The 11,341-nt window shown below is 43.6% G+C and overlaps 1 protein-coding gene across 1 annotated transcript in view; it reads left to right on the top strand.

Annotated features, from left to right (window-relative positions):
• Positions 1–11,341, top strand: part of LOC106806157 — a 30,093-nt gene that overhangs the window by 550 nt on the left and 18,202 nt on the right. The window contains exons 2-3 of the mRNA XM_014808018.1: positions 2,926–3,037; positions 3,939–4,063. Coding sequence (XP_014663504.1) covers positions 2,938–3,037; positions 3,939–4,063 — 225 coding nt within the window. The 5' untranslated portion in view covers positions 2,926–2,937. The remainder of the gene's footprint in view (positions 1–2,925; positions 3,038–3,938; positions 4,064–11,341) is intronic.

Raw genomic sequence — 11,341 nt, forward strand, 5'->3', positions numbered from 1 at the left:
ATAATGTAAGTTTACCATGCATTTCTTGCATGCATGATGTAGGATGCACGTCGATAGTAATGGTCAGAGTAGCGTTTACAATTACACACCCATGTCGTGAGTTTGGTTAATGTGGGTGTAGGGCCTACAGTATTGAAAATTTACAGAGGTCTTCTTGAGGGTGTTGTCAACTATCTGCACATATTATCTTTGCAATATCTGTACATTATCTGCACATTATACATTATCTGCACATTATAGGGGGCAATTATCTGCACATACATACTTTGACCTGCGTAGGCCTATTTTGAACACAGTGGCTATATTAGCAGCCCGGCAGCCGGCGTATATCTGACGGCTGCCGGGCATATAGCCACAGCGTATTTTGAACGGCGTGGAGTCGTTGTTAATGAACTAATGTGGTGTTTACCGGTGTTGTACGTGGCACATAACGGTGATATTGTGTAGTGCGTAGCAATAGATTTAACCCCTGTACTTAATCTCATTGAGAAAAAGAATAAACGGGCATTGTTACTGTTACGTATAAGTCGTTGCATGTATTAATTATGTAAAGTCATCGTACGATTTCGGGTAGAGTATACCTTACATAAATTTACAACACCAAGGCTGCAGTTCCAGTTGTACCATGGACCATGGTGTTTGTATGTTGTAGCAACCGTGGTTGTTCATTGTAGGATATATAGTGTCCCACAAATTAAAACAAAAAAATCGGTTGCACAAGTTCGATTGCCGTGGAAGTAGGAAACCGTGAGGTTAGTTCTGACTTCTGTAACCTTGCCTCGAGTGTATTATAACACGGCCCTGTAGTCTGCAGCAGAAATAGGGATAGTAGGTGATTTTTTATAACTGATTCCAATAGGTTATCCAATAGCTTATTAGATAGCTCCAGTCATGAGAAACACGAATCTGTTTACAGAATTAAACAATTCCACCCCTGTGAGAAGTTAAGGCATATTTTGTGACAGAATTTTTTACCCATTTTGCGGAATCGTTAAGTATTGCAAAGTAAGTATTGCCTAAAACATCTCGGCTCGTGCCGCGGCTTTGTTTTTTTCAAGCCTACGTTATCGTTATCATATTTACATGTCTCAATACTATACGACATATCCCTGCAATCTGTTTACATGAGTGCGCTATCGCATCTAATACAAGTGGTGCAAATAAAGGTGCATTTTCAGTGAGATTAGTGACGTGAAATTACACATGGACTACTGCACAAATGCAGGTTCGAAATTTCTAAAAGCCGCCACCAGGTGCCACTGCTGCTGATCGTAAAACCTGGCATATCTTATCGTCTATGTGAATGCGTCGAGCATTGTCCAACCACAACACATTTCAATAAACTAGATGCGTATTACGTCCTGCACCATTAACTCTCCGATAATGTGCACATTGAGTTTCACCATTAATTGCATGCGCAACCAACTTGGTGTGAAAATCGCATCTTTCTCCATAAGATCTTCTCCATCTAGTATCACATTTTAATTCATTTTCACAAACGTGCGACATTGCATGCTTTTTCCCCGCCCGTTTAAGCTTAATTGTTATCGTAAACGTACATCACAACTATTGCCGTGGATACAGATGGCTCGTGAGCGTATCGCAGCGAATGTCGTCCCAATTCGCCGCCGTAATGTCGTTTTAAACTTGTCGGTCCATCAGCGTACAGTGTGAACAACGTGCGACGTCACGTTATTGATTGGTTTACCATAATCTCGCGTGGTGTTGAACAGACCCAGATCCGTCTGCTATCCATTATTCAGCGGGATTTGGACTTCAACCGATGGCCGAGTGGCTTCTCTGCGATTTTTGCCCCAGGGAGAAATACACATTTTACATACTAGGGTATTTGCTTATTTAGCAGTCATGTACTATTTTCAAAAATCCTTTATAGCCGAGCTCGTAAAGCGCGAGCGTTACGTCTGGAAGATCGTTGGTTCGAATCCCATCTGTTTAGTTTTTTTATTTTATTTTTTTATTTTTTTCTGTTTAGGGTTAGGGTTAGGGTTCACAATGCGTATACATGTGTACACATGTGTATTATGGACCCGAGCGATCCCGAAGTTGCGCCCTACTACCATTCGGCTATTTCCGGAAAAATGTGTATTTCTCCCCGATACACGATTCCTTCGCTGCGGATCGTGTCCGTAATTGAACCCAACTGCGCTCTTCATCTAGATATCTGACGAGCGCTGTCGGCATTGCAAGGCGTGAGATTTCGCTCGCGATGAAGATTTCAATGGGAACGAGTTGATTGAAGTTGAAATTGAATTTGGCTCTTAATTTCCTTTCGAGGAGCGATCGGCGCGTGTTGACATTTGCCGTCGTAGTTTTTGCTTTCTCATCCTAACCCTCGGAGGAAGGGAGGGAGGATGGAGGGACAAGTGAATGGAGAGAGTTATATGTACGGCCCTACGGTTTATAGTATGTGTTCGTACAAATTGGCAGTTCCAGTTAACTGACAAAAACAACAAGACGTTGCAGCCGTCTATCGATTTTCCACGTACAAAATAACCGGATAAATCTATAAACCTAAAAATCTTCTAGAAGTGTCACTTTTGCATTGTAGTGCATAAAATTTGCTACCTGGAAATGCGTGAGTTGTCGATAAAAACTATTGTGGGCTAGTAAGTATCAGCTGCCCTGAAACATTATTCAAATTGGATCAAGGATAGTTTGGGACCCCACATGTGTTTTTGCATAGGGTTTGCACTTTTGGCGGACAACGTGACAATTCTCGACGTCAAAAATGCTCATTAATGTTGACTTCTTCTTCTTATTTATTTTCGTTACTGATTTATATCAGTAACTTATTTAGATAGATATTACAGCTAGATTTATATATCGGTTACTTATACTACTTGCTGATTTTCGTTACGTGGTGGTGTATCTCGCAGTGTAATTGGATGTGTTGTTATTTTGCAGCATACATAAAGAATGGGAGAGAACGGGGAATCTCTGCAGGCTTACAGCCGCTGGGAGGAGTTTGATGAAGCCAATGGAGACCTAGAGATTTCCTATCCACCGCCTCGCAAAAGTATATCTACTTCTTCTTTTTCTTCTTCATCTTCTTCTTCTACCTTTTCTTCTTCTTCTTCTACCTTTTCTTCTTCTTCTTCTTCCACTTTTTCTTCTTTTTCCTCTTCTAATTTTTCGGTCCCCTTCCTCTTCTTCTTCTTCTTCTGCTTCTTCTTCTCCTCCTTTTACTTTTTCGTTTTCTTCTTCCTCTTCCTCTTCCCTATCAGTCACTCACTAACTTTACTTTGTAGAGCCAGGTATGATTTTAACAGCTTGCCTGTAAGTGTTTTAGCAGCAGCCTCTTGCTGCCGGCATAACTAAACGACCCAATTTATTTATTTAAATCGATCAGCTGTATTTCAAAGTTTGTTTGCACAGCGAGACAGAGAGAGAGGTGGGGCTAGAGAGAGAGAGAGAGAGAGACAAGAGAGAAGGAGATAGAGAGAGAGAGAGATAGACATTAGACAGAGAGAGAGACAAAAGACAGACGGAGAGAGAAAGAGAGAGAGAGAGAGAGAGCGACAGAGAAAGAGAGAGGTAGAGAGATAGATAGACCGCCTCCATCACCACCGCCCCCGGTTCGTGCTAACGCACTGACTCTCCTCTCCTCTCTAACTGTCCTCTCTGTGCAGGTGCGTGCTAACGCGCTCCTCTCTAACTGTCCTCTCTGTGCAGGTGCATGCTAACGCGCTCCTCTCTAACTGTCCTGTCTGTGCAGGTGCATGCTAACGCGCTCCTCTCTAACTGTCCTCTCTGTGCAGGTGCGTGCTAATGTGCTCCTCTCTAACTGTCCTCTCTGTGTAGGTGCATGCTAACGCGCTCCTCTCTAACTGTCCTTTCTGTGCAGGTGCGTGCTAACGTGCTCCTTTCTGTGCAGGTGCGTGCTAACGCGCTCCTCTCTAACTGTCCTCTCTGCGCAGGTACGTGTTCGCGTCTCTTCGAGGGCAGGAAGGGTTTCTGTGTGAAGTGCCTGCTGCTGCTGGTCGCCTTCATCGCCGGATTCTTCATCGGCTACGCGATACAGCGCCACCTACACTACAACACCGTGAGTAACAGCGCCCTCGCGTGGTCATATATATATATAGATATATCTATATATCTATATCATGTATGTGTATATATCTATATCATGTACAGGGGTCGAAATTAGATTTTGATTATGGTATCCATTCGGGATACCAGGTATTGAAATCTGGTATCCCCCAAAGATTTGGTATCCCATTTTTTGGATAGTAATTTTAACAATTGTTTGCCTTCGAAACTCATCGCTCGCATTCATTTTACATACGCCGCCACAGTACACTGCAGACATATTGTCTAGACGCATTGTCTGGTTTGCTTGATACAATGTATACACATCACATTAATTTTACGCTGGCACTTGCAAATATGCTATGCCTGCTGTATAATGCTAGAGTGGCCTGTGCCCGCTCAGATCACCCTCAGATCACGCGCACTCGCTCAGATGCGCTGCCGTATAAAGTTGATGACTCAACAACCACTATCCCGATTTACCAAGCATACCAAGCATTGAAATCTGGTATCCAACACAAGAATCTACTATCCCGCGGATATCGGGATACCGCTAATTTCGACCCCTGAATGTATGTGTATATATCTATATCTATATATCTATATATCATGTATGTGTATATATAATAACTATATAGTATCTAATATATGTCTATGATGGTGTATGTATATATAGCTATTCGTATATATATATCTATACTCATGTATTGTATACTAATAGTATATATATATTATATCATGTATGTGTATATATCTATTATATATAATATACTATATATCTATGATCAATGTATCTGTATATTAGTATAATAATAATCATATATATCTATTCATGTATGTGTATATATATATATCATATATATATGTATGTGTATATGTATATATGTGATCTATAATATGTCTGTGCTATATAAAGTCATATATTATGTATATATAACGCGAGCCGACAGACTACTACACTATGTATATATATTATATATACATATATATGAAAGTAAAGTCACACACAAACACCCATGTAGATAAAAACCAAAAGTCAGAATTATTGACATAAGCGGTGTTTAAATTTGTAATTAAAAGCCTTGTTGAGATTCACATCTTTTCATCAGGTCCAGCTGAATCCAAATGTCTTGCGTGACCTGAGTGAAGAGATGTAATCTCGAAAGCATGTATTCAATGTAAATTTTAAACCTTATTCTATAATTTGACTTGGGTTTTTACTCACTGACATAGTCACTGCAGCTTGTAGAATCGAGATGATCGTCGGCATCATTCGTACCGTGCCGAAGCAGGCGTCCGTCCGTCCGTCAAACTAGTTGGGCGACAAATTTAATCCGCTCGACGTCACGGTCAACGATATTCGGGGAACGTGGGGGGGTAATCGAAAAGATTGTGATGTGAAGCTGGGGTCAATAGTAAGTCATATGAGGTGTAAAACGAAGGGGGAACATTTTCACTCCTTTAACTAGGTATAGGAAAATGCAGCATTGCGGGCACAAATTAAACGGCTCGACTAGGCTCGTGATAGTCGGTGGTATAGGCATCATGGTAGGAAAAGCATCACTGCTCCGAACATTTGAGGTCCAGTTCAAAGTCAATGGGCAAGGCAGATTTTTAAAGACATTTCTGATGACATGGTCTGAGCGGAGCGATGAAAAACTTTTTGTTGTGAGCGGGACTAGCATTTTTATGGCTTTATTGAAAGGACCATGAAATATGCTTTCACTGACATGCGAAGAGTAAGTGTGTATAACCATTTTGGACCTCAAGAGGGGGTTAAACATTGATTTGTTGACTGTTAAAACAAAGGACTGAACTGGCTTTTGGCTATTATTATGAGCCCATACTGTGTAATTGTGAGCTACACGTTGGCCAGTTTTAATTGCAAGGCAAATGTTGTTGAATCAGGTTTTACGGTCGCTTAAATGAATTCATTTTCTATAAGCAGTCTGTCTATAAGCACCCTGCCCTGGGCTGAAGGCTGGAATGATGAATCAGTGAATGCTCGCATGATCAAAACTACGGGACGCTTCTAATATAAATTGTTGCCTGCAACCTGGCAATGCACGTGTACTCACAGCTGAGCGTAAATTATGCTGCTGAATCTAGCTTATCTTGGATTTTACGCTGTTACGTACAGTAGGATTTCAGGAATGAGGGCAGATGCGCATCTTTGATTATTGATTACACTTTGCCAGGCTGCCATCTCGCGCACTATGAAGGCCTAGTTTAAATTAGAGATTTATTTCGTTAGTGTAACTTTGTTAAAGCGAAATCAGATAATAACTAGATACCATAGTAATATATAAATATTTTACTTTTCATCTAAATTTAACATATATCATGTAGCTATGGCTGTGGTATCATTTTACCTGTATCGAAATAAGATGTTTACTATGAAATATTGAGACCTAATATATGATTTCTATAAGTGTTACACTCAGGGGGCATAGAAGAAAGTAGTTATTGAGGGGGCGAGTAAAAGGAATCATCGATATGTTGGGTATTTTTAATTTTTTTATATATTAAGAGAGAGAAGAGAGAAATCAAGATAAAGAGAGAGAGAGAGTAGTAAATGAGACGGGGACAGAGAAAACGGTGATACGGTGATGTATGCGCGGGCGGGAAAACGGGTACAATTAGGTCGTGGCGGGATGGTGTGCCAAGGGGATGGAAGGTGGAGGCAGGGAGGAGTCGAAGGCAAAGGGAGGGAGATGGAGGTAGGGGTGGAACGTGAGAGCATAGGGAGTGAAGTGGGAGGCAGGGAGGGAAAGAGGAGGGAGGTGGACGAGTGGGGAGGGAGGTGAGGAGAAGGAATCTCCCATCCCCTCATAATTATACTGGGAATCAATGCAGGGTTCTCCCCAGGATGAAATTTCAACAGAGGGGGAGGGGAGGGAAGGGGAGGGGGGGGGACTAGGGGGCGTGTTTTTTACCGTACCACTAATTCATGCGTAAAATCGACCACACGCCAAGAGGTATTTGGTCTTGTATATATAAGAGAGGCCGAGTCGTGTGTACGGTGTAGGCCACGTTAAGTGTTGGGTGAGAAGGTTGAACTGTTAATATTTGTCTGCAGTGCATGCGGTGGTCATGTAAAATACACGCGCCGGGTGATCCTGCGAATTGTACTATCTTGAGATCGATTCGGCGGCTGTTCAAAACCTGTTATTTGTGGTGAGAATTTTCAGAGCTGCAAACGGGGGGAGAGTAATCAAAGGGCGAAGATTCACACGGGGGGAGTTTTTCAAACGGGCGGCGGCGGCCCGTTTGCGGCATCGTGGGAGAACTGCATGCCTCATATGTTGAAATCATTTATAGATATGAAAAGAATAGATAGGTGGAATTATGACACAAATTGAATTTGGGGTGAGAAGGAGGAACGGGGGGGAAGGAAAGATGAGGGAGGAAATGGAAAGGGAAAACGAGTGGGAAAGGAAGCATCATTTAATAAAATAAACAAAATCGCAATGGGGGGGAGATAGTGAGGCGGTGTCCTAAAATGATGTGTAGCGCAACTGCGTATCTGCATATCGCGCCTAACAATGTGTGCATTCTTCTACTATCGACTGCAATGTGTAGCGCTCATAACGTAGCAACAGACCCAGATTGACGCCAGACGCTCTGCGGCTCTTGTTAGCTCATCTGACGTAGTCGATGCAGGTTGGAGAACGCATGATCGTACGTGCCACTTGGCACAAATTTAACGGCTCGACGTACGGTGCACGATCTGATTTCTTACATCATCTGACATAGTCAGATGCAGCTTGTAATAATCGCATATCGCCGTCTCGCCGTCGGTCGTCGTCCGTCGTGTCCGTACCGTCCGTCAACAGTTGGGCACAAATTTAACCGTCGACGACGTCACGATATTTCGGGTCATTGGGGATTCTCAAAACGTAGTTGGATTCGAAGCCTGGGTCAAAGTCAAAGGTCAAGAGGTGTAAAAGAAGGGGAAATTCACTACCTTCACACACTAAGGTATAGGGAGGAAATGCCAGAATTTGCGGGCACAAAATCCTATGAACGGCTCGACCTCAGGCTCGTGATAGTCGTGTCTAGCAGATCATGGTAGAGAAAAGCATCACTGGTGCGAAATTGGAGGTCAGGTCCAAGGTCAATGGCACAGGCAGATTTGGAGAACATGTTTTGAGGAATGGCGAACGGAGCGATTGAAAACTTTTTATGTTTAGCGTGACCTAAGGCATTTATTATGCGTTTATTAATGAAAGAAGCATGAATGTCCTTCTGGCTGAATAGCAAGAGTAAGGTGTCGGATAATGACCGTTTTGACGCCTCAAAGAGGATGGAGACAATGGATTGTTGAGACTGTGTAAAAGAAGTTGAACTGCTTTGCTATTAGAGCCCCGAGACTTCGAGCCAGGACAGGCACGGCCGCCCCCACGTCCGCGCACCCATCCCCCTTCCCCTTCCCCTTCCCGACCCCCCCCCGCCGCTTCGCCTGCACCACTCCCACCCCTCCCCCCACCCTCATCTGCGATAGTGTGGCCGTGTCCTAACAAATGATGCTGTACGGCAACTGCTCGTGTCTGCATATCTGCGCCTACAAATGTGGTACCACGCAGACTGAAATTTCTACGTTATAATGTGCAAGCAGACTCAGATTGAGCCCGACGCTCTGGCGGCTTTGTTTTATTATTTACCTGTTTTTCATGTATTTTTCTATCTTATCCATTTCACATTTTTTTCCAATTAATGCAAATTTTGCATGATTTATTATAGCAACAATTAAGGACAGTCGGCCTCTGAGATTTTACTGCATACAACTGTAATTACTGTATATAACAATCGTCTATAACCCTAAATGTATTTAGTCACCAGATACTTAATTTAATTAGTTACACATCACGCTACGAAATTTGAACGGCGCCATGACAGCCGCGACGTGCTGCACCCGAAAAAGTGCGTATTGCATTTTATTTTGCAGGTAAAGTGACGAGGGCTAATCACAAATGCAGATTAATTTCATACTCCAATGCTATTTAATGTAAACGATATGATCCATTGCCCCCCCATTTTAGGCAAATTTAATCCATATTAATAATGAAACATATAATGTCGTACTAAATATCTACATCTATTGTCTTTTAATGAATAAATAAGAAATACCTCTGGTCGTGTAGCCTTGCTGGAAAGTGGGTTTTGGCACTTCTCAGATCGTTTCGCTTGAGTGGCGCCACCAGTCAGTTGTAATCAAACTGTAGTCGTAGTTTGGAAACATTTAAAAAAAATATTTTAATGGTGATATGAACATGAAAACTTTTATTAGCCGCAATTATAACCTAAAATTAGCTGAAATAACCTAGAACCTAGAGGCTACTGTTCCTTTAAAGTGTGTATTGCAAGATTTTTGCTCAGAAAACCTGACATCGAAAATATTACTGATTACACCAACATTAAAAATACTAAGATTTTATGCAGTTATAGGAGTGTTTCATGTTGATAAACATTGCCATCATATGCACACATGCGCAGTTTAACGGTTGGCAGCAAGCAAATGCGTGATATTGTTCGATACAAACGCACGCACGCACGTGTACGTACACACGCACGCACGCACACACTCATGCATGCACGTGTACGTGCACACGCACGCACGCACGTCTCCGTGCATATGCATGCACGTGTACCTGCGCACACACGTGTACCTGCACACGCATACACGCACGCACGCACACACGAACGTGTACCTGCACACGCACGCACGTGTACGTGCACATACGGACGCACGCACGCATGCACGCACGTGTAAGTTCACACGCACGCACGTGCACGTACACACGCACGCACGCACGTGCACACGCACGTACACACTCATGCACGCACGTGCACACGCACGCAGGCACGCATGCACGCACACGCACGCATGCACGCACGTGTAGGTACGCACGCACGCACGCACGCACGTGTACGTGCACATGCACGCACGCACGCATGTGACGTGTAAGTGCACACGCACGCACACACGAACGCACGTGTACGTACACACGCACGCACGCACGCACGCACGCGTGCACGTGTACGTGCACACGCACACATGCACGCACGTGTACGCACGCACGTACGCACGTATACGTGCACGCGCACACTCGCACGCACACACACACGCATGCACGCACGTTTACATACGCACGCACGCATGCATGCGCGCAGGTGTACGTCGTGCACACGCACGCACGCACGTCTACGTGCACATGCATGCACACACGCATGTGTACAGGTCTGTACACACATGCACGTACGCACCAACGCACTTATGCACACACGTGTACCTGCACACGCACGCACGTACACACACACACACACACGCATGCCCGCACGTGTACGTACACACCCACGCACGCACGTGTACGTACGCACGCACGCACGTGTATATCCACACGAACGTATGAACGTGTACGTGCACACGCACGCACGCACATGTAAGTTCACACGCACGCACGCACGTGTACGTGCACTACATAAACAGCGCTTTCTATCAGAATATGTGGTCATTTATCTGTAAATGTCAAGCAGCACGCTTCGCTTCTGCCAACCATGACACATAACAAATACACGTGACCTGATCTATGACGTCACGTGAAACACTCCTATAGCACTTAGAAAATTGGATATGAACACATCGTAACAGCAATGCATTTTATCGTGCCGCGACAATGCCTAATGGCAGAATTGGTAATCTTGTATTTGTGTCGGTGATGAATTGAAAACAAGTGCGTGCCTGTACTGTGGGTATGGCAGATAAGCCGTGGCGCCACAAGCTAATCCATACTTCCTGTTAGTTTAAGATATGACAGAAAACAAATGTTTACAAAAACGATTAGTTCGAAACTGGCAGTTTTCGGTGAATACGAAGGTTCTAAATCTAAGACATTTTATTGTTACTCTAGACAATTGCTGTTACTCAAGCAATAACGGTAGGTATCATGAAATTGGGAAAAACACTGGAAAATTCTCGCAATACAACGCTTTAATAACAACAAATAATTTTTACATTTTTTTTTTTTTAATAGGGTTAGGGTTAGGGTTAGAAGCGGTCGTTACCACCCGGTTTTAACTCGTTCCACGTCGCAGTTTTAACTGACGTGCGTTAGCAAGTGATAACGTAAGCCTATATGTATGTTTAGTGTTGGCAGGGCTGTAGGCTGAGCAATTTCCTAAGGGGGGCACGATACAATAGTTCCGTGTTTGTGACTCAGCTGTGTAATGATGAGCGACGGGCGCAGCTCTTGATCGACGTCCATAGTGTGGTAGGGGTGGGTCTGAGACA

This window comes from Priapulus caudatus, unplaced genomic scaffold, assembly GCF_000485595.1.
Source record: "Priapulus caudatus unplaced genomic scaffold, Priapulus_caudatus-5.0.1 Scaffold145, whole genome shotgun sequence".
Lineage (NCBI taxonomy): Eukaryota > Metazoa > Priapulida > Priapulimorpha > Priapulimorphida > Priapulidae > Priapulus > Priapulus caudatus.